Here is a 24,392-nt window from a genome sequence, read left to right as displayed (position 1 = left end):
GCAGCCATGTTTTCATGTTTGTGACATAACTGAGGACAAACTTTGGTAGTTTTTCGTCATCCATTTTAAATCTGATCATTTTCAGGACTAACAAACAGAGAATACAGTACTAGAGCAAAACAATTACATTTTTAATGGAAACAAGAAACAACTTTTCAATAGAATTTCAACATGAGTCTTTACATGAATCATCTGAATGTGCTGCACCGTCACAGCACGTAAGCCAACTCAACCAGGCACATGAAAAATGTGCCTCTATGTTTTAGTATGAAGAATAACTTACAATCACAGCATTTTAAAAGCTAAACTTTCTTGTGAATCCGACTCTACGTTTGTCTTTGCTGGTGTTGATAGGAGAAGGTTTCTGAAGCGCTCACAGAGGAAGGAATATAAAGCATCTTATAAAACATATCTTTAAAAAAATATTCATTTTTACTGGTCACAGCAGGTCATCTTAGAATCTAATGTTTGATTGTGCAGGTGAGCCATTTGAAGTAGCTGAAATGAGTCCAACTTTTACAAAACCTTTTTTACGCGGTGATGTAAAACCAGATGTGAACAAGCTGTTTGAATGAAGTGCAGTTCTGCGGGTGATTGTGTTGTGCTGTCAGTCTCTAAGCAGGTCAATCTTTCATGAACGATCCCTCAAACGTACTCTGTTCGCTTCCTGATGTTAAAGTCCGTACTCATCACCTGGTACCGTCGCTGCTGCACCGGCTGAAGCTCCACCTGTGAGCACCAGCATGAGGTGACCAGGAGCAGCCCGGCCACTATGAGGAGAAATCCTCCCACCCAGCCACAGAACAGGGCATCTCCAAACTCCCATCTCGGCACCACGTCAGGTACTTTATCGTCAAAGAAATGTATGACGGCTAAATGGGCCATGTAGGAGACAGGGATCAGACACAGCACTCCAGAGACCATCCCCAGCAGCCCTCCCACAGTGGTCAGAGTCCTCTTGGTTCCACAGCCTCTGCGTTCTTTACAGATGTTGACCAGGTCAAGTCCAGGTATAGCTACCAGGATTCCCAGCATGCCCACAACGAGGGATGTACACATGAGGATGCGGGCCAGCTTGAGGTCACTGGAGAGGCCCAGCAGGCTGTCATAAGATCGACACTCCATGCCTCCGACGTCCTGGACCACGCACGTCTCCCACAGGCCCAGCTCGTAGCTCTCCACAGGCAGCAGAGCGGTGGACATGGTCAGCCACTGTGGTAAGATAGTGGTAGTCAAAGCGCACAACCACGCTCCAACATAGACCAGCATCCCCAGCAGCTCCAAAGCACAGGCGCGAGTGTCCATCCCTCTCTCTCTGTCCTCCATGCTTGACGGAGCCGCAAGAGTCCTTCTTCTCTGGAGAGGCCTGTTGATGTCCAGCCAGGACAGACGCTGCTCAAGGCACCTGGTAATTGGAGTTGACTGCTCGGTCTCTGAACTCGGAGCTGTTTCACAAACAGTTCCCACTCAGAGGAGCACACGTCTTGAGTTGCGGGGAGGAGAGGGGGGCCTGTTCGGGCCCTCCCCTTTGTGGTCATTCTGCTCCTCTGCGGCTGTGCCAATGGGCAGCAGAGGCAGAGATGGCTGGGCGGCCTCAAGATCATTGTCAAATGCTTTTTTCTGTGATAGCAGGCCCCAAGGGATGCCATTAGACAGGATATTTATGTTTTATGTAAAATGTCAGTTTTTGCATCCTGTATGTCCTCAGAGACTCAGCAGAATGAGAAACACAAACTAGAATGACAGAGTGCTTACCTCTGCCAAGTCCCAACAGTTCCCTTATCAAACCACATTTAAATTCACTAAATCCTGAATTTATGGGGGATCTGCACCAAACTGCACCCACTCTTCAATACCAGTCCTCTGAACATGACTGAATTTGAAAATCATGAATTTCTTTCGCAGAGATCCTTTAATTATTCTCTGAGAAATCAAGGCAAATGTTTAAAAACTCAAAATGCATAAAGGAAATTTAAAATAAATTCCTGGATCTTCTGATCCAAATCTGTGCCAAAATTTAAGGTGTTCTTTTTTAACCAGTACCACATCCTTCCACCAATTTCCTTGGTAATCCATTCAGTAGTTTTCATGTTATTCTGCTAACTAACTTATAAATAATAACATATGTAAACTTTAATGACTGATTAAAAAACAAATAAACGTGTAGCACAGCACAATGAGGCCAGGTTTATATTTATGTATGAATGCCAGACAAAGATAAGCTTCTCATAAACTGAGCTACCTCCAGACAATAAATAAAACCTCTTTATTTGAATCTGTGTGTTACGATGAGGACTTTGTCGGAGAATTGTTAGTGCACTCAAAATGCACTCTTCAATATGGAAATGCTCCAGGCTCTTAATTAATTTATTGTCCATGAAATAAAATTATGCAAAGAAAATAAAAGTGTCTCCATGAATATTGAGATTTGTCCATGTAAGACAACAATATGTCTTCTTGATGTTCATCAGTTTGGTGTAGCTGTGCCACAGTCAGGCCCCCTGCTGCATGTGACTGAAAGAGAAATGACAGTGCAGCTTATTGTGGCTCTCATATGAACACTACACAGCCTGTGGGAAATGGATGTAGGAGGCTATAGATCAAAGCTGTGATGAGAGAAACTGTTTCCCAGCTCCACACACACACACACACACACAAGACACACAAGACACACACAGACAAAAATGCACAGATAAAAATCCCCAGCCTGCTAAACTCCACCTCCTCTGGAGAAGAAAACACTCATGACTGCAGAGCCGTCCTGACAAAGACTCTACATTTGTTCGGCTGCACACACACACACACACACACACACACACACACACACACACACACACACACACACACACACACACACACACACACAGTCTGGTGTTCTGGTGTGAGGCTGCAGCAGTGGTGCATGTGTGTGATGCACTAGGGGCCGAATAACGCCAAACTTCACCAGTAAGAAAAATAACTGACACAGTGACACAGACATAAAGAACGTACTTTTCGAAATCCCAAATTGAAGCTCAGGGGAAATTCCAGTTGATTTTCAAGTCATACTGATTTTACTGCACCAGAGGCTTCAAGTAAACTATGAGGAAATACAGTGTACCATGTCAGTGTTGTTGCAGTTCTCCAGGTCACAGATAGAGGGAGACAAAGATCCTGTGTTCCAGCTTCCCCTCACTCACACACACACACACACACACACACACACACACACACACACACACACACACACACACATACAGTGCATGTGTAACTTCCTGTGACTTCCTAACCTCTCACTGACTTATTCTTGCTCATGTTGGTTAATTTGGTTAATACTTTCCCCAATGTTTGCATTCACGAGTTGTTGGGTGTCCACTACATTCATTTTGCAGCGGGGGGCCCAGGTACCTTTTACTGTGCCATGTTACCCTGCTGCATGTCCTTCCTCCTCACTCTTTACTTTGCACGTTAACAATAAACACCAATACTCACCTCATGTGATTAGGGCAAAGTTTCCTTTATGTTTGTTTGATTCGCTCTAGAGTTTATGAGATACGCAAACGCAAGGAAAAAAATCTGCTACACAACATCACAAGGCGTGATGCACACAGACAGGACATCAGGGTTAAAGTGACGATCGGAATTCATGATCTGACATCATCGATTAACATCTAAACAAATGTGTGAAGAGCGACAGAGACGAGCAGACACACACACACACACACACACACTCGCACAAAATATGACGCAACACTGTGTTTTAACGTCATGGTTGAAGAAGAAGCAACGCCTCATTTATCCATTAACACATGAAGATGAGCTAGTGATGCAGTTTACGGAAAGTCCCCGAAGACCGGAGCCTTTTCTTCAGGATCTGCCTTCGTGACCGATGAAGGAAATGGCCTTTGTGGGCCGCGTAGACCACCTTTAATATTCACCTTGCTGAATCAGGAGTTGTGCAAGAATGTTAGACATATAATTGGCCCCTCTGTGTAAATTGTGGCCCCTTTATATCCACTGATTTAGAAAAATCTTAGAACCGCCACTGCCACACAGTGGCACAAAACAACCTGGCTGCGGTTGTGCCTGTGGACACCAGGGGGCGCTGCAGTCGTGATTAAAGCACTGTATCAGGTTTAATAATGTAAATGAAAGTTATACATGTTTAATCTGCTGAACCTGTTTCAGTCACGAACACTTTCCCTCTTATATATAAAGTGAGGTAGGTTAAAGTATGTGGGTCCACAGGATGACGTCTAAAGTGAGCCACAGCATTAAACCTGCGGTGTGTGACATGTGTCACATTTAAACATGACCGTCAGACAGGGCTCTGTCTCGAACCGTGTTACAGTGAGCTGAAGCTGCGGAGCGGGGACTCGTCGCCATTGGACGGAGCTGCTGTGTCGTACGTCCGACCACTTATGCAAATCCGCTCTTCCCGAATATGGACACGGAGGAATGAAGTATGGAGGAGGAGGCGAACATGGAGGACCGAGGACCGTGAGAGCGCCGCGGTGCCGTGAGACTGTTTTTTCGTGGGGTTTGTCGGGGGAAAAGTGGATGTACCTCCGGCGGAACTTTTCAGCGGACGAGCTCGGCGGAAAGTTTTGTTTTTGTTGAGCGGACAAGTGCGTCGAGGCGGAGTTGGTTGTAATGCGGTGAAGAGAGGAGCGACTCTTTCTCTTTTCCTCGGGGGGACTACACAGCAGGGCAGGGGGCTTGTGCCCTCTCACCATCCCGACGCTATGCCGTGGGTCAGCGGCGGTAAGCGGAGAGAGAGCTCGGAGCTGCCGCTGCCCGCGGGCTGGGAGGAAGCCCGGGATTACGATGGCAGAGTGTTTTTCATCGACCACAACACCCGGCAAACTTCGTGGATTGACCCCAGAGATAGGTACGTGAGGCCCGGGAGTAGTGGGATCACACACACACACACACACACACAAACACACACACACACACACCGAGTACGGTTAATACAACCAGACCCCCCTCAGTAGAACAGGCTGGAGGAGGAGATGTCAGGGCGGCTGCGGGGAGGGAGGGGGCCACGGCTCCAAGTGAAGGAACCAGTTTAGTTGAGTTTTCAGGGCTGTTGTGGATCATGGAGCCGCCACCGAGGGAATCAGCTGAGATCTGGCAGCAGATGATCGAGGCCTCCTCACCTCCTCAACAAGTTCCCATGCAAACACGGGATGTGACGCCCACGGTCCCCCACCGTGCAGCTGCTCCCACCACCACTGTCCCAACATGTCTCCTCTTTAACCCGCAAATATCAAAGTTTTCCCCACTGTGTCGCAATGACACGGGGTTAGACAGCAGCCCCCAGTCGGTCCGGTTTGTTGTGTGTCAGAGGATGGGTCTGATCAGCTCACTGTGCTCACACTGCTCACCTGAGCTCTCTCTCCTCCATGACAGAGGAAAGCTAAATGTCTGCAGACCTCAGTCCTCCACACTCATCACGGAGCTCTGCAGATTTATGACTTCCAGTGACCTGAAACATTCCTGGTTCACACACACCTAACACAGAGACCTATTGTTACCCAGCTCCCCTTTCCTTCTCACTCACACAAACACACACACACACACACACACACACACACATCCTGGAGCCCTAACACAGCTCTGAAGTCTCTGCTCCATTCTGCCACCAAAATCATCTCAAAATGACCCTCAGTGTGTGTGAGGCTCTGGCTGGATTTGAGAATGGAGAGTGTAGCACGAGCGATAAACTCCAACTCCCAGAAATCTTTGTGGAAAAATGCGAGGAATGCTCACTGGGCCACTGGGAAAAGCTGCAAGGATGTGCTTTTTGTGGGGGACTGGGATATCAGCAGCCCAGAAACAGGCTCAATCAGGCATTCAGAGCAGACTCTGGGAGATTACTGGGAATTATTTGAACTCGGCCGCATTATGAGGGGGAAAAGGCAGAAATCCCCAAAAACAACACTCCCAAGTATGGAGCGGGGACACCAGTGCAGTCTGAGTTTCCATCTCTCAGAGTAAACCAGTCTGCTTGTTGCTGCTCACAGCACATTTTAAACCAGCTTTCTTGCAGTCAGCTCCAACAGTAGGAATGTAGTAGCTGCATGTAATCTAGATAAGAGAAACCTGATTTCCTTCAAGGCCCCCTCCTCCCAGCAAGTTGATTAGCCATTGTTGGGTGAAGCTGATAGCAGTCGTCAGCGTTTGGGGGGGGGACTCTGGGGTTTTATGTTTGCATGACAAAAGAACATCCTCAGCATTTATTGCGGTCCTGCTCAGTGATTTATAGGTGAATCTCGTTTAGAGGAATGTATGTCACCACCTGATACTGACTTTCCTCTAGATCACGTTACTACACGGCAGTAAAAGATGGCTCTCTGCTAACATCCAACAGATACAAAAAGGTGTCAGCTATTCAGTCCGTGTTGCTGCACAAATCTAGTTCCTTCCATCCACTGTGTTTAACTGGACTCTTGAGCACAATGGGGATGGCAGGAGAAGAGAGATAAATGCATTGATGATTATAATGGTCTCATACTTGTCTGCGTCAAGGCACAGTGTGATAGCTGCTCTGTTTAAGTACAACGCAAATCAAAGGCTTATAGGTGAAGGATTGTTGTCTGGGATCGACCACATGTTATTATAGACGTTAATCACCATGAGTAACTGGCTTTAAGCTGGCATGATGTACTCCACTGAGACTTGAGGGAAAACACAAAATCACTGTGATTAGATCAGATGTGTTTGCATGGCATCAGAAAAATGAACCAAATGTATCCAGGGACTGTGGCCAGTGATATTTAGTCCAGTCCAGTGAGGACTGGGGAGATCTTCTTACGACTAATGCTTTCCTCTAGTTTTAATTCTAGTCTGCTTTTTTCCTTGCTAGTATTGTTTTGGCTGAGAAGACTTGATGTTCATATAAATAAAGCAGCTGTCAGAGCCCTAGTTTTAGTTCAGAGGTAATATGTGATTCATTTACCAAGTTATCGGTTAGCCAATCAAAATGGGCTGATTTGAGCCTTTCACAGACATATCGGTCTCAGCATTTATGTTTGCTGATGCACGCAGGTATGACAGCTCTGTTTTACAGAATAAACAATACAAAAAGGTTTGCATGTATGTTTACATAGTGTTCCATTCATTATTTAGACTGTGGGGGGGGGCACCATATTCTAATTTGTCCTGCCACAGTTTTGTAATGAATCAAAAAAAAGCCTGTTACACTTTTCATAACATGTGATCTCTAATCTGGTGTTTTGCTCCAGGCTAAGGTTACTGCATTGTACAGCTGTGTGCTCGCTCATGTACTCATGCCATCATCCATAAAGTTGTTACTGTCCATGCAGACAGTCAGACTCATAGTTCCAGCTGCAGTTGTGTGTGTACTCATAAGTAGCCTACAATGCAGCTCTCTCTCTAATGTGAGAAGGAACATGATGTTTCTCTAGTTTGTCTACCTGTCGCTCAGAAGAGTGACATTTGTGTGCACACACACTACCATCATAGATTTAATTAATTCTGTGAGAAACGCTGTTGCATTATACATATTTGTTTTCAATTTCTATGTATTTAGTTGTCTATCATAATGTTTATGGTTAAACTGTATAATATAAAACCTTAAACTGACAGTTCTTTGTCAGACATCATAGCAATTACTGCAAATGTATTTATCGTAAATATATATTGGCCAATATTTCTGAATCAGAAAGTTTTCACTCACTAATTATCGATTCGTATTGCCCGAAACCCAAGATCACATATTCAAATATCATGTAATGTCAGACCAACAGTTTACTGTCATATACTAAGATACAAATATTCACATTTTGTATTATTCTTGCTAAAAAATGGGCTTCAACTATTACAAATATAAATTTCAAGCCGTTGAATCCTGTGGATCAGTTGGAAAATGTTGCCCTGTCAGTGTTTGTTGGACCATGGTAGTTTGTGTTGGAGACATAACCAGTGTAAAACTAGCCTTATTTGGCAGGGTCATATTTTGGCCATAATGTGGTCTGTGTATGAAGAGGAACAGCTGCCTCAGGAGCCCCCCTTCAACTCCTGATTTGAAAAACTACAGGTACTACCATTCTGTGATCTGACGTGTCGCACACCCTGCAGCGAGGGCTGTGTGTGTGAGGCACAAATCTGCTAACCCCTAGAGAGTTGAGTTGGCGATGAATAATTGCTTGATCAATAAAACACAAGAGCCATTGAGCTGAAACATAATTGTCAGTGATGAACATGAAATTGTGTAACGTCGCTCCGTATCGGCCAGAGTTCAAGTTTGCTGGTGGTTCATCAGCGTCTGCAGGCAGGAGAGGAGCTGGATGGAGCTGTTTTGGTTAGATGACAGCGTGTAGTGAGAAATTAGATGGGTGTGTGAAATGCTGTGGAGCATCTATCGGTCAACACATGGCTGGCACCAATGCAGAAGAGCAGAATCTTGTGTTTACCTTTAATTTGATGTGAAATAACTTTTAAGAACTTATGTAGGGTGGAATAAAGCTCTTTAAACCTTTTCGTTTTGTTAGTCGCCTCCATCCACCCTTCCTCGTTTTCATTCACCCTCACTGATGAACATGTCTTCGAGGATGGTGGATACCCTGACCAGCTCTGGGCGGCCCTGCCAGCTCCTGCAGATAAGCCGAGCTGCTTTGTGGGGCTTTTTTGTTACAGTGGAATGAGCGTTATGTTAGGCATGCCTACGCTAATGCCCCAGGGGCTCTGCTCGCTCGCGGCCCCAGACAAAGAAGCAGAAGAGAGGCAGTTCCCACGTGTCTGCCTCCTCCTCTCCATCCTGGGCCCTGTAGGCCTCCTTTATTAGCTCTGTTATGCAACAGTCATGGCCGGCCTGCCGCTCAGCAAAGGGAGGCCTTTATACTTGGTCACAAAGCACACCAAATTCAATTATTCTGGAAAGGGTGAGCTGTGTTTCCAGCACCGAAAGGTTATTCACATGCGCTGAACCCCGCTGTTATTTTGCTTCCCCCAGTGTTTTCATTATGATGGCTCTTTTTTGTCTTTTGGTGGGGGGAGGTTGCGAACATGCCATTGCTTGATCCGGTGTCATTTTGCCGTTTGTGTTTTCTGTGTTCTTTTTCACGAGCAGACAATGTGCTTGTCTTCAGCTTTCACCTAGCTCCCTTTAATGAAAGCTCAAACCACTTCCCTGCAGCAGTTAGCGTTACAGGCGTGACTCCCTCTCGTGTCCAGTTCATCCTGCTGATAACCTGTGTTTCTGGATGATTCATACCAATTAAAACCCTTTCCAAATGCTGTGATGCTGCTTTACATCAGTTCTATGTGTTGATGGAGCTGAAGCAGCTGTAGTCAGCAGTCAGACAATGTCATTTGTTTGTGTTTTATGTGTATATTGTGAAGAATGCTACCTAAACAGGACATGCCAAACTCAGCGGACCAACCTCGAGCTTTAGGCCACCATTGTTTTGTTTTTTTCCAACCATTGTTGACACACTGGTGCTTCCCGTTCGCTGTGTACATTTCTGTACGTTCCTTCTTCTTGGCAGTAATACACTCTAATTCAGGAGCTTTTCATCTTTTCTTGTAGTTTTGTTTGCTCATTTTGAAAATGACTTCCCTTTCAACCCATTTAGCATTTATTCAACAATATGAACATTTTTATTTTAGTAATAATTTAGAAAACCGTGGTTCTACTCATGCATGATTTTTTTCACCCCTGCTGCCATGACAGTTTTACTTTTGGACCCAGCTCTGATAAGACAAGCCCTTCCCATGTGTCCAGACGCTGTCTAAATGTGTACCGAGACAGGGATGGTGGTCTACTTATAGAGACCTATTTCTATAAGATTCAGCACATAATGGGAGAAGCGGATGTCTGTCAGTCCGTCAGCTGCTTCAGACCTCGCTCTGAAACGCAGCACCAGGCCCTCAGAGAGGCTGGACATAAATGACATTCCTCCCAAAGTTGTTTTCACATTTCTTTTTTAACACAGAAAGGAATTTTTAGGCCAACAACACTTGTGGCCTGTTTTTTTTCTCAGAGTCTGTGTGTGTGTGTTGTCCGCTCCTCAGAGGAGCTAACATTATCAGAAGGGAAAACAGGTGATGTTTCTGGTGCATATTGGAGTTAAAATGGGAACATGCAGATTTTTCTGTTATTGCCTCATGCCTGTCTACAACACTGTTGTCGGTGTCATCACATTTGTTGTTTTTTCGGTCTCATGTGCAATGCTTGTCATCCCGAGGTCAAGCCTCAATTCTTATTTGTAGACCTCAGCAGCTGGTTTACTGGAGCGATAAAAGACTGGATGAGTTTGTTGATTCCTTTTTGAGGCGTGCAGCTCTTCGACAGTCTTCTGACGTGGTTGACTCTGGTGGTTTATCACTCCAGTGTTTGGTTTATTTATAAAGTGAACCATCACACTGTTAAACACCAGTGTCAAAAGATTCATCCCATGTGAACTCCTTCTCTGGGAAGCTTGCTTTGGGCTGTGATGACTACTCGTCTAAATTAACACATTTGGTGGTTTAATCATCAACAATCTTAATTTGATTTGAACTGACTGAACTTTATGAAAGGCAGCAGCAGGAGCGTCTTAGATTGTGTTGGTTGTTTCAAAACATGTGGCTGTCACTTCTTAGTGAGCTTATTGTGGTCAAGCTGAAGAATAGCAACCCATATCCAGTATTAAAACTCAGCTTCTGTAATTGAATTTAACAATGAATATTATTTTGACTAGCTATGTTGTTTGGCACATCCTAATTGTTGTGGTTGAGAAACAAAGACCGAGGGGTCTGCTTGGGATGACCGGACCAGACGAGGTCCAGCAACCAAGACTCCAGTTTCACATGCCTTTCCAATGCAGCCGGTCGTCGCCAGGCGAATGGGTGGGGTGGGGGGGCTACAGATAGAAATATCCTCTGGGACAATCCAGGATGGCACAGATTATTCTAGAATTAGCGAATGTCTTTGACAACTAAATATATTTTTGCTGGGAAGTTGTCAGACACAAAATGGCCCAGCAGCATTTCAGTCCTCCACAGCTGAACATGCTTGTCATTCTGTCGATCTATTTCAGATATCTGTCTCATTTTCTGTTTCCGCTCATACTGGAAGAGGATACTGTAGAGTCTGTGTAAAATTGTACATCAAAAATTCAGCTCTCATTATAAACCACATTCATTTACTATTGTCAGAGAGGCTCAATCAACTAACAGATCATATGAAAACTCATGTATTTATCACAAATGTAAATATATTGTACTTTGCATTGCAGCACATTAATGAAAATTGAATTCTGGGAGTGTCATCAATTTTGAAATCATCTGGTCATAAACCAAACAGTTTGAACTAATTAGCATGTTAAATCAAAAATGAAGGGATCACCAAACATTTTTAAACTCATTTTGGGGAATCATGAATGACCATCCAACAGTTCTTGAGATATTTCAAAGTGGTGGAGCAACTGAGCCACAGACTGACATCTCATCCAGAGGACCGTGCTGCCGGCAGAGCTGAAAACTCTACCAGTCACTGCCAGTACTTGTTACGGACTTACAGTAATTCTATAGGTGCTCCATCATAATCTTCCAGCAGTATATTTATCATAGAAATTAGTTTTAAGCCTTACATAGCAGGGCTGAGATATACCGATACCATTTTTCCATTCCAATTACAATTCTGATACCGGGGCCGATACAGAGTACCGATCTGGTATCAGTGCATTTAAAAAATAACAACTTTATAACTTATTTTAAAAGCTTTGTGTTTCTCACCCTGTGATTGTGGCTATAATTGCTGTATAGTCTGGCTCAGGTTTGCTTTGAAAAACAAATACGTACAGAGAGTGAATATCAAGGAACTTCTTTTTTTATCTAGTTTGAATAACTAAAAACCGAGTCTTGCAAATGGTCCATGTTGTCATTTACTTGACTTTCAGCATGACATTTTTCCAAATTGTTGACATTTTAGCTAGCTCTGGCTAACACTACATTTCTGGAAATCACTTGTTCTTCACTGCTCTAAAACCGTTACCTGCCAGAGGCCTACAGCTCAGATGCTCATTCTAAAAACATGTTATTGGATGGGTACATAGATTTGTTTACTCGCAGATGCCCGGCCCTTTTGGCAGTTTCAGGGGCATTGAGAATGCTGGTATCAGAACATCTCTAGCGGTGTAAGATGTGCGTTACAGTCAGTTGGGTAATAAATATTGTTGATAGACGGTGCAGGGCCACTGTGTCAGGTCTAACAGGAGAGTGACATGATTATTTTTCTCTCCAAGCCGCTCTCAGCGAAAACGCTGGTGGATGGAAATGATCATAAAAATGAGTTATGCTTTGCTGCAGAGTGCACATTTCATTCAGTTCAAAGGGTTCCATCAAAAACACTCGTAAACCAAGTGTGACTCCTTGTAGTTTTACGATAATTTGGCGGCGTCCTCCTCGCTCTCTAAATGTGTGTCAGATCACTCCTCTCCTGCTCTGTGCTGCTGTGTATCCTCCCCTCCTCGAGTCTGCTGTGCTGTGCTGTGCTGTGCAGCGCAGCGGTCAGAGGCTCCCAAGACATGACTTGGAACAACAGAGGCTGCTGTCACAAGACTGCATAACAAACCAAACATTCACATATTGGGATTCAGATCTGCGAGAGGACATGTTTTTCCCTGCGTCTCTCTTTCTCTCCCCGGAGAGGTCGAAGAGCAGTACAGGACTGAACTCCCATTGACGTCACTTCCAGAGTTTTCTTGTGGTCTCTGTGTTTTTACAACTATGGAAGCTCAGTCAAAAATATATCAGAACTCCTGTATATATCTATAATTTTTCACCTTCAGTTATCAGTAACATTAAAACCAACAACAAAGGTGTAGCTGCCTGCTCTAAGTGTTTTTTAAGTATTTACATATGCATGTAGTGTCAGGACGTATGTTTACTTTAAACAAACACTTGAAGCCAGAGAAGGTGGGGAGTGTGCTCGTGTTTGCCTTGTCCTTGTGCTTGGCTGCACATGGCTCATGTGAGAATCCTTTTTACACACTGTCACCAAGCTGCTGACCGTCTGCAGACGTGTGACTTCAAGCTGTGCTTGTGTGAACAAATCTTTTTTGGGGGAATATGAGGGTCTTTGTAGGGGTCATTATCAGTGCTTTTCAAGAAAGAAGGGCTGTGTGACGTAGAGCTAGAAAGAAATGATGAGGCAAAAAGTGCTTCCCCAAGATGAGGCAAGGCAACTACTTGGATAAGCAGTTAATTGTCAGTCTGAGTCAAAATTAAAAAACATTTGTCTTCTTCTTTTCTTTGATTAATATCATTGTAAATACAAGATTCTTGACTTGAACAAAAGGGCATTTGAAGACATCCCCTCATGCTCTTTAGAGATATAATGAGCATTTTTCACTGTTTTATGACACAAAAGACCATATTATTAATCAGTTTGTTGCAAGAGCTAGAATGGCTGCCCTTCCGAAACCACATTTCCATTCACTAGATCCAGATTTTTAATATGATCTGCACCAAATTGCTCATACTTGATCCATGAGTTATTCCCTGTCAACTTGGTGAGAACAAAAAATCAAAGGAAATGGGTCTGCCCCTTAATCTGGATCCACCCCTAAATTCAATGGGTTTTTCATAGGTCCCACCCAAACAAACACCAAAAAACAAACCAATGGACGGGGTGAAAGCACAACCTCCTTGGCTGAGGTAACAATAATTTCAGCAATTGTGAAATCTCTGTCTCAGCATACTTACCACACCTTAATGGCTAATTATTGTTGCTCACATAAAACCACTCATTCATATAACCTCTATAAGTGTATCCTTTCATTAGGGGATATATCCTCTTCAGTGTTTGATCTAATTCAGTGAGAGAATGTATCAAAACTTACCTAATCATTAATTGATTTACCAAAATATCTCAGTCTATTGATTTTGTCACAAATCCATCCATGTCAAACATACATCAAGAGTTCTTAGACAAAGACATATCCCGAGAAATTGAAAATTGTTTCGGTGAGCTGCACCAAAGTTCACACTCTCATAGATATGAGTTCCCTAAATGTCTAAATCAAGATCTTATTTCCTGGGAAATCTGTGACAATGTAAAGAAAACTACTGGATCAGTCCTTTGATCTTGATCAACATTTGATGTTTTTTATATTTATTTGAAATTTAATTCTATTCCTGACCAATACTGTATCCTTTCAACAAGGTTGGTTGTAATCTGTACAGTAGTTTCTGTGTTCTCTTGCTAACTAACAAACAAACTTAAATGAAAACCTAACTTGCTTGGTGGAGCTAACAAACAGACATTGGTGACAACATGTTCTCCATGGTGGAGGTACCTTCAGGAAAAGATTATGAACAATAATCTTGACTTACGGTCCAGCATTACATGCAAAACTGCGGGTCAGTGTTGTAGCCTGTGGAATTTTCCAAAAATGTGTGAAATGCAAAGGGAGTTTATTGAATTTGAGGCATTGTTGAAGGCCTTTTTTACAAGCCTATGTGATTCATCATCAGCCAAGACTGTGTTCAGTACATCCTTATAGCATGGAAAGTGCTTTTCTGAGTGTTTTGAGCGAGGAGGAGCATGTTCTGTTTCCAGTGTTAGTGGCACTTGGCGTTGAGATGGAGCAAAGTTTGTCCTGAGCGTGTTCTGAGAGCAGAGCTGCTGCCGCTGCGTCTGTCTCCTGAGGAATGTGGTGCAGAATACCTCAGCTACTCTCTTGGGGCCGTCCCCTCATTGTATGCAATAGCTCACAAGGATCAGGCCTCGTGCACTGTCTGCATTGTGAGCATACTGTTGTGGACAGGGTCACTGCCCCTGCACCCTCCACCGTTTTTTTCTGCGTTGATTGATGGTAATCAGACCAACAGACCCACTGGTTCACAGCTCACTGATGTGGGGAGATTAGTAGAGTTAGTTATGTGTCAGCCTGATGTCATAAGCTGTGCCCTGTCATAGTCAATGTTATAGCCTGACACAGTGTGTGCTGATGAGGCCCATCCACACACATGGTTTAATAAATCATTACACGTTGGCTGCCTTTTGTTTCTGACAGTTCAGCCGGCAAATTCAACCTTTAAGAGATGTTCAAGAATTTCCCGATGACAACATTTATTACAAATTGATATATTATGAGATTTTGATATAGTTTAGCCTCACTTAACCACTGATCCCACCATAGTCAGATATGATGGCAGTTGCTGTTAGTCCGCTAAGCTAACATTAGGCTAACTGTCCAGCTTGTCTGTTTAGCTTTTTGCATTGTTGTTTTTTTTATCTGTGTCATGTTGTGATCACACATATAATTATATATTATTATTAATATCAATACAATTTCCATCAATATCAATATGTATTGTGCACAGTGAAGAGGTGTAACATGTTATTGATTGACCTCAGTTTTTCATTCATACTTGCCCTGTGCAAGTCCCTATAGGTATTAATAATATTTAGTTTGAACACTTTGTTTATCCGTAGAATCTATGGACAGTTTTGTTGCTGACCACCTGGAATGATGTGCTTCTTTCCTGAGGAGCACAGAGCTGAAAACCCTTTAACCTTGTAAAACACTCCAGCTTGTAAATCTGATAATCACTAACACAAAATGGTTTCAAAGAAAAATCTCTGTCCAAGCATATTACATTTTCTATTACCAATTTTTATTATCTAAGTATCTAACCCTTTATCTGCTCATTGTTTTCCTTGCTCCTTTTTTGTTGCTGGAAGTTTATTTTTGTGTGACTTGTGTATTTCTTGTGTAACTAACATTATTGGGATATTCAAAGCACAAGAAATTGTGTTGGACTCATGAAAAAGGAGATAAGAGTTTTAGTCCATTTCAGAAACTGCCTCGTTCTTTGTTTGAGTTTTTGCTGTGAAACAAAAGCTGGCGCAAAAAAAATACTCTTTAAAACAAATGTTTGATTTGCTTCTTTCTCCTTTATTAACATAGAAAGCATCTTTATAAATATGATAAATGAGGCACAGCAGAGCACTAACAAGACAAATGACATAATGTGGGAAACAGGAAACCACAGTTCTGTATAATAATAAGAATTTAGTAGATGCCAATGGCCTTCCTGTAAATCCACTGATGCAGTATATTTTAATTATCAGTACTACATCATAGTTTCTATGGGTGATATTTTCTTTGATTAATATTGAGGATAATAATGATGATGGTTCCGCTTACTTACCACTTGAGGCTGATATTAAAGTGGAGATGTTCATTCCTACGGGTTGCTGTTGCACTCAATTGATTTTAAATCATTTCAGGATCACTAAACCACTGACGTTTGCCGACTGTGTTGGAGATGAACTGCCTCTCGGGTGGGAGGAAGTTTACGACCAGCAAGTGGGAGTTTACTACATCGACCACATCAACAGTGAGTACAGTGTTTTAATACAGAAATATTATCACATAGGGCATGAGTCTTTTACTCTCAGACTTCTGTGTTTTTACTTTTTCTTATGTAGTTTACTTTGTTAACTCAAACAGGCCACAACAGCACTTTCAGGCATTTTAGATTTTTATTATCACAGGTCTTCACAGAAATATTTGCATGTTAATCACCTTTGTCGTGTTCTGTTGTCAGAGACCACCCAGATTGAGAACCCGCGGACTCAGTGGCGGCAGGAGCAGGAGCGCATGCTGAAGGAGTACCTTGTGGTGGCCCAGGAGGCCCTCAAAGCCAAGAAGGAGATGTACCTGGTCAAGCAACAGCGTTTGGAGCTGGCTCAACAGGAAATGTTGCTCTTCCACGAGCTCTCCGAGGACAACCGCTCCATCACCAGCAGTGAGGGTTTATTCACACTATGCTGTTTTCCTTTTAAAACTCTGTTGGTGTCCACACTTCTCCAGAGTTTCAGAGCCACAAAAATGCTGCCGGCCCCATTTTAGCCTAAAACCTCTGGCACGCTATTTTGGTCTGTATAAGCAGAAATGGAGATGTTTGGAAATGAGGACATAGACTCACACAACCACTTGCTGATAAGGTATTTTCAGCCCCAAGAAGCCATCACTGATTCGTCAGGCTCCTATCACATGACCTCCATGCAGAAAAAGACAACCAGCATTAGCCTGGCTACCAGTATAGAACACAAAATAGGAAATCAATTAGAATCCATCATTCAAACAAATGTTTTTTATATAGCACCTTCAAACAAATCAATTGCAGTACAAAGTGCTTTACAAGAGATTGACAAAATTTTAGAAAAGGATTCATAAGATCAGAGGCCAGTGCACTCATACATTGCAAAAGATGACAAAGTAAATGATAATAAAACAATAAAATCTAAATAAAATAAAACAGAGTAACTAATGAGAAGAAAGAAATTATAAAATATGTATAAAAAAAATATATCATAATAAATAAAACCAGTGTAAATTCTAAAAAACCTCAGATCTTCTGGAAGGCTGTTGTCTTTTCTAACAGCTGTTGTGTAGTGAAATTCAGAATTTTACAAAGATACACCTGCTTACACGTGTAGGAGACGAGCTATTATTCAAGCCATCATATGTACATGATTTCAGGCGTGTTAGTATGGACGGGGATGGAAACTGATATGAAGGCAAAAGGTTTGTGTGGACAACGATCATTATGGTTTGAAAACATAGTTGTATGGATTTAGCCTAATGTCACGCTCTGCTGGATGTGTAAACTGGAACGTTCCTTAAAAAGTATATATATTTTTTAATATATATAAAATATATATATTTTTTCACCTCAGCTGACCTAATTTTCAGGCCTGGACATGGAACAGTATATTGTTGATGTCCCTTCAGGAACTTGTGGGGGATGTTCCTGCTTCACCCCACCCTCCCGTTAATCACCTCCACCCAGTTTACCCTCCTGACTCCAGCCAGCTGTCTCACACAACATGTCTTAGGGGTGTCTACAGCCAGAGAGGGCATGGGGAGATGACACTGAATCTCCCTTCAGCTCTTACTATATGTTCACTTTAAAATCATCACTATTCATTACCTGCTAATCCCCCTTTGTCCTTCTCTTATGTGTTCACAGCGCTCTCCGGCTCGTCCTCGAACGCGAAATACGACCCTGACCAAATAAAAGTGGAAATAGCTTGTAGACGAGAGCGGGTAAGTCATTATCGGAGGAGAACAATGGGCTTCAGCGAGGGGCCCTTTTGGGCAGAAAGGGGGCCGGGGTGTGGCCCCTACAGGATACTGTGGCTCTGGCTTGGGGCCTCGAGAGGATAAGGATGAGATCATCATCAAAGGGTCAGGCAGAGGCTACTCACATGACCAATTTGGACATTTCTCTGAGATCAGTCATATGGGTGAGGGTGTTTCCTGGATCAGCAACATTTGTCCCTCAGGAGCTGTTATGAAAGATGAATCAGGCTTAATCGTAATGTGACTATATAAATCTGTTCTGTGGAAAAAGTCAGAGCCACAGGTATTGTGAATATGACAACTCAAGACAAATTATGGGTTTGTTCGAGTGTTTCACCATCTCTTTTGATCTTATGATGATTATTTATTCATAAATATTTTTTTATTCAACAAATCCTACAAGTGTTGTACGTCATGTTTCCACGAAAAAATCAAAGCTTGTTTATATTTCTGTAAATAGAGTAACTTTCACAAAAAGTTGTGTGAGATTATTGAAAATGTCATTAGAACTGGGCGATGTGGATAAAATCAAAAGGCCATATTAATTATATATTATGTAATAACGCTGCCACATCCAATGACCAAACAAAATCAACACTAAACAACTTGCCTGCCTGAGCGCTGAACCCCATCGGTGCTCTCACTGCATATGAGTCTTCATTTAGACATACACCACTGAATCAGAGATGATAGCCAGAAGTTAGCAAGCGGGACACTGCTCTTGCTAACTTTTTGAGTATGACCAACCCTATCTTTAACATCAGCATGTTAGCTTTGACTTTATATGTTCGTATGTTAACATTAGCACGTAGCTTCGTTAATATTCGCCTGGCAGCTACATACGTATGAGTCATTAAGTCAAATACATAATGAAAGTAATGCAAAACTTTTTAGAAAGTTAAAACAAAGAATTGTTGGAAACTTCATTTTGTAAAGAATAAAACAATATTATAATAGTATTATTTTACTGAAAGAGACTTGTGGAGTTAAATGGTCAACATTGACGGATTAAACCCTGGTGACATCCCTGATAAATGATTATCTGACGAGTGAATTGAATTTGATGTGTGAAACTAGATTGCACCTTAAAAGTCAACACAAGACCATGCTGATTTATCCTCATCCCTTTTCAAGATGATGTGTTTCCAAAATTAAACCCAAATTGGAAATTATTCTCAGGGGAGAAAAGCCTCAGTGTGCGAGATCCAGTGTTTGTTGACGTGCATGTTCATCTCTGTATCAAAATGGCCAGACATTCCTGTATGTTAATAGTCATGACTAAGCACTTTTGGCTGGTAGTGGTGGTGAGAGAAGCCCATTGTGCGCCATGCTAACGCAGTGCTGGGCCTTGTGTCCGCAGCTCTCCAGACTGAAGCAGGAGCTGGCCCAGGTGAAGCAGGAGCTGCAGTATAAGGAAATGGGAGTGGAGACCCTGCAGGAGTGAGTGTTCCTCTGCCGCTGTGTGTCCCAGGCCCACCCTTCCTCCCATGGCTGTTGCCCCCCCACCCAGTGGCCTGTTCCCTTTTTCACCTTCAGTGCCGTTCTTTCTCTTCTAACTCCAACTTTCAGTTTTTCTCTTTCTTCTGTACATGCCTCCATGTGCTCATCCAAATTATTTCATGTTGTTTAACCAGGTTATATATTTTTTTAAAGTCACATAGTATTTCACATAGTTCACAGTTATAATTTAGTATATATATTGAGAATGTTGGACATTATTTAAAAAATTATAAAGATTTGGTTCATAAGGTTTGAACCATATGAAAATGACAGGATATTTATGGAATAATCAGGAAATAATCTTCTTTGGCCTTTTGTTCGGAGGCAGTTTACCATTTGCCTTTAGTTTGTGTGGATATTTGAACACACACAGTGCTTTTATGTGCTGAGAACATTTTAGAGCACTTCCAATGTTAGAAATAGTTGCTCCACCTCTCAAAGTTAAAAAAGAGTGAGAGAGAGAGAGAGAGAGAGTGTTTGAGAAAAGGCAAAGGGAGGGAGTTTTTTGATGGAAAAGGGGACTCCACCTCAGGAAGAGGATGCACCAGTGGAGTGCAGGGAGCCAAGGCACGGCCTGGAGAGGAAGTTGCTCCATGGAGAGGGGAGGGGGGGAGGAGGAGGGGGGAGGTGTGGTCTCAAGAACAGTTTCAAAAAACACAGAGATATCTGGCAGCGAATTCCTTTGCACTTCCTGAGTCCTGGCAAAGAGTCTCTTATCTCTTAGGTAATACACAACTCGAGTGATTCCCAGAATAGCCAGAAGAATACATAGCTTGCAGAAAACATGGACGCATCCTCCTCTTGAGTTTTTCGCCTGTGAGTGTACATGTTCACAAATTCACCTCGCTAATAGTCACCGCTTGACCAAAATAATTCTTTTGGACAGTTTGATGCATCTTTTCTGCCTCTATTCCACCTTATGTTGACCAAACAATTTTCTCAAATGTTCAGTCACTTCACATACTTTCAGTTAGACTGTGTTGATGGCAAACACCTCAACTGGTGTTAATTGGCCCCTAATCATGGTAGATATACTGTTTGTTTAGAAATAGTAAATGCATATTTACTTCTTTACGGTACACAGGGTGGGGGGCTCAATACAGGCAGGCACTGACTGGGTGGGTAGTGCCTTTTTTTCCCTTTTTTTGCTAAGCACATAAACTCCCAGGCCCTGCCAATAGGGGTAGGGGGAACAAAGCAGGACTTGTTTTGGGAGGAAGAGGCAGGGTCGAGTAGATGAACAGTACCTGCTGTTGAAAGAGAGTGAAGGAAGCGGGCTGCGGTGAGAGTGGGGGCCACGTGCCAGGCCCAGTGATGGAGGAGGCACGATGCCGCACTCCTCCATCCCGCAACCAACCAAACAAACAAACAAACTCCTCCTCATACACAGACTGAAAAATACAGGTTCAGATCAAAGCAGTGGAGCGAACTGGCTTTGTTGAGTAGTTTTTTATTTCATAATCAATACACTTTAATCATCTTGTCAGTGGATTGTTAAACTTTAGATTTTACTTGATACCAGGGGTCTAGAGTCAGATTTCACCTTTGCCTTTGAAAGCAGCACTTAAAACCCTGAAACAATGTCTCAGCATGTGCAAACAGAGATTATCATTAACACTGGCCCGTCACATGCAGTGTTAGTATTTCATAACTTACCACAGTCTAAAAAAACACTGAGCGGACATGGACATGACCTCCCACACAAAAATACTTCAGATGTTGATCTGATGATTATTTTTTGTGACTTATTTTCAGCTGATGTGTGTTTTCCAGGATAATGCTACACCCTGTCACTATTAAATGAGGAGGAATGTCATTATTAATTTGAAAATAATTGTAATTGACTCAACTTGATTCTGATGTAAAACTCGACTTGAGTAAAGGTAATATTATGTAATCATGCCCAGCAGGTCTATTTTAGCATTCAGGGGGTTGTGCAGATGTAGACAAAGTGATGACTGTAACTCTGGTTTAGTTACCGTAGTAACTCACCCTGTGAACCTAACCTGCTTGCTTGCAGCCTTTCTTCCATATAAAATATATTTTATTTATGTTAAGTGATTTTAATTGATCTTCAGCTGCCAGCAGCCTCTCTTCAGGTCACAGCTGAATATATATATATTTAGAAAAAATCCTGCTTTATTGACCATTCAGCTAATTCAAGTCTGCTTAATAATTAAGACTGAATGAACTGTGCTGCAATAGATAGGTAAATCTACCTCTTCTGACAGGGAACCGTGATCATTTAAACATCTATATCATTGACTCGACAAAAGATCAGAACCACAAATGTCATCATTATTAATTCTAAAAAGGATAAACTTAAGGAAAAACTGGGCAAAGAAAGTCAACAAATGGAGGAACATATGAAGTTAGTAAACATAAAAACGACCAGATACTTGGACAATGGTCTGTGATAGCCACTTAAAATTGTGCACGCTAAGTTTCAGTAATATTCAGAAATGAAGTTCTACACTTGATGATAGTTGATCCTTGAGGCCGTTGGTTGTAGTTTTCAAAGGGATGAGTTCCATTATCCATGTTCAAGCACTGAGTAAAAGAATAGTTAAGTAGTTTTCAACTCTTGGCTTTGACATTCAATGCCCAAGCATCGATTTTATTCCTAATGTGTGTTTGTGTTGCAGGATTGACAGGAAGATGTCTAGCAGTCAGACACACTACAAGCTGGATGAGGCTCAAGCCATCTTTAACGAGCTGCGGAGCATCAAGAAGGCCATTAGCACGGGCGAGAAGGAGAGGCAGGACCTCATCCAGGTAGCTCTCACTTTTTTTTCATCAAATATAAGTCCTTCTATCCAAAATTTGTCTGTGAAATATTCTATGCTGACCTCTAGTGTCTGTCAGCCTCCACTGTTCTGCTTCTCATCTGCTCCGTGTGAAGCACATTTCCAGACACATGAATCACCAACCACATCTCTGATTTCTTCAGTAAACAGAAGATAGGATTGAGTAATAAATAATGAATAATAGGTGATTCAGTCTGATTGTCAGGCCACATTTACTGAAGCATTTTCTCCATGAGAATAGAATATATGAGCTGGAAGCAAATGACACACTAATTTCATGTGTGATCCCCCTTAAAATGCTCCTGGCAATTTACATTTTTGTTTCTTTTGTCACATCACAATGAGAAATTTACTCCTTTTGAAATATTTTCTGTTTTATCATATTATAATTAATGATTCTGATTTGTTGTCAATCACTGTTCTATCCCACAGAGCCTGGCCAAGCTGACGGTGAACCTCCAAAGCAGCTTGTCCATCAGCGACTCAGTCAGTGAAGTGTCGAACAGCACTGGAACTGTGGGCGACTCGTGCAATCTGCAGCAGTACTGTGACACCGGCTGTCAGACTGACATCATGGGAGAGGTGAGCGGAACTGCTGCTCCTCCCTGCGTCCCTCTTTAATACAGGGAGGGAGAATCAAAGATATGATATGAAACTTATATTTTTAGATTCAGCATGTAATCAAAATACATGATAACTCTGCTTGGATATTGCAGAAAAAAGACACGCCAGGAAACTCAATTTTTAAGCTTCATCTTAATCCACTGATGATTGTCTGAACATCAATGTGTTTACTCCAAAGAGGAAACTGCTAATAGTCAATTGTCTATCTTTTATTAGTGCCAATTTGGCAATATGTAAACAAATAAATGATCATTAAATCAGGGATCAAACTGTGGAAACCTCTTCACTAAAGGAAGGACTAGTTTCTCAAATGATGACTGGATAAACTGCAGGAAGCTCTTCATATTTCCTGCATACATTTGAAATAACTAACTTTACCTTTCCATATTCCTGGAATTCATGTCCCCAAAATTGTTTGTAATGTAAACTTCTGTGAGCTTAATCCCTTTTAATTTCTCTCTTTATTTTAGTATGGTTCCCAAGAGTCCCCACATTTGGTGGACAAAGTGAAACTCAACTGGCAGTACGAGGAAGCTAAGAAAAAGTAAGTGTGTCCTGCTGCTTGTTTACCAGTCATAGTACTATGACACACTTGCAGCACTGAGTCACGAGCCCTGTCTGTCCCCTCTCGTTCCCCGGCCATGCACGTTGTCCACTGGGAGTAGGTGTTATGAGTAGTATTTGCGTCTGGTGGCCGTGGCTGCTGAGCGGTGTCTGGCCCGGCGGAATGAGCTGGGTGGTCACATTCTTGCCTGGCCACGCTGCTGCTGACTGTGTGCTGCCTTTGTGTGCGCGGCCAGAGAGCGGACTGCCCACCGCCTGCCTCAGCGCACACCCAGCTCCTCCACAAGGTGGTTTAATGGACACACTCTTTGGTTAAATATAGCTCTCTCTTATAGCACAGGCTAAATTACATGTTGGCAAAATCAACACTGAATGAAGCCTGAAGTTCTGTGTAATTTTGACAAACAGTCGGTCCTGCATTAAGCACAGGTATCGTGTGTCATGAAGGTCGTGTGTTATCTAATGATGGATACACTCTCGGTTGGACATGGTGTGTTCCAGCTGTGAGGTGCAGCAGTGTGATGATAACTGCAGCAGAAACAGTCACCGTGTTATTACGCTGCCTCCTTCTTCTTTTTTTTTATACAAGATTCATGTTGCTGTGGTGACCCAGCAACAGCAATGCCAACCATGACATCAGAGAGGGAGATCGGGAGGGAGGGAGGGAGGGTGAGAGAGAGTAGGGAGACCTGTGGAAACTTGCATGCTCTGTCACTGAGTCACTCTGTCTGAAATCCAGGACACATAAGCAGGATTATTTCATCTGAGCTGAGGTTTTTGCTCTCTGCGATCCCACTCAACTCTGTCT

The 24,392-nt window shown here is 42.6% G+C and overlaps 2 protein-coding genes across 5 annotated transcripts in view; one reads left to right on the top strand and one right to left on the bottom strand.

The window, feature by feature from the left end:
- Nucleotides 1-110: 110 nt before the first annotated feature.
- On the bottom strand, nt 111-1,533 carry LOC109625560 (putative claudin-24). Its single transcript, XM_020080828.2, has one exon. The coding sequence runs from the start codon at nt 1,324-1,326 to the stop codon at nt 646-648; it is 681 nt and encodes a 226-aa protein (XP_019936387.2). The 5' UTR covers nt 1,327-1,533; the 3' UTR covers nt 111-645.
- Nucleotides 1,534-4,322: 2,789 nt separating this feature from the next.
- Nucleotides 4,323-24,392, top strand: part of wwc3 (WWC family member 3) — a 29,216-nt gene continuing 9,146 nt past the window's right edge. For 2 of the 4 annotated variants that reach the window (XM_020081317.2, XM_020081316.2), the window contains exons 1-8: nt 4,323-4,870; nt 16,229-16,338; nt 16,549-16,749; nt 17,977-18,053; nt 19,450-19,529; nt 22,235-22,364; nt 22,829-22,978; nt 23,491-23,564. In XM_020081317.2, the coding sequence (XP_019936876.2) occupies nt 4,725-4,870; nt 16,229-16,338; nt 16,549-16,749; nt 17,977-18,053; nt 19,450-19,529; nt 22,235-22,364; nt 22,829-22,978; nt 23,491-23,564 (968 nt within the window). In that variant the 5' untranslated portion in view covers nt 4,323-4,724. The remainder of the gene's footprint in view (nt 4,871-16,228; nt 16,339-16,548; nt 16,750-17,976; nt 18,054-19,449; nt 19,530-22,234; nt 22,365-22,828; nt 22,979-23,490; nt 23,565-24,392) is intronic. The other 2 variants (XM_020081318.2, XM_069522444.1) reach the window with 1 other exon arrangement.

Source organism: Paralichthys olivaceus, chromosome 3 (assembly GCF_024713975.1).
Source record: "Paralichthys olivaceus isolate ysfri-2021 chromosome 3, ASM2471397v2, whole genome shotgun sequence".
In the NCBI taxonomy this organism is placed as follows: Eukaryota; Metazoa; Chordata; class Actinopteri; order Pleuronectiformes; family Paralichthyidae; genus Paralichthys; species Paralichthys olivaceus.
The sequence above is the reverse complement of the archived record's forward strand: the minus strand, read 5'-3'. Positions and strand labels throughout refer to the sequence as shown.

Coding starts and splice junctions, on each gene's coding strand:
- LOC109625560 (XM_020080828.2), bottom strand. CDS start 1,326: ATGGAGGACAGAGAGAGAGGGATGGACACTCGCGCCTGTGCTTTGGAG.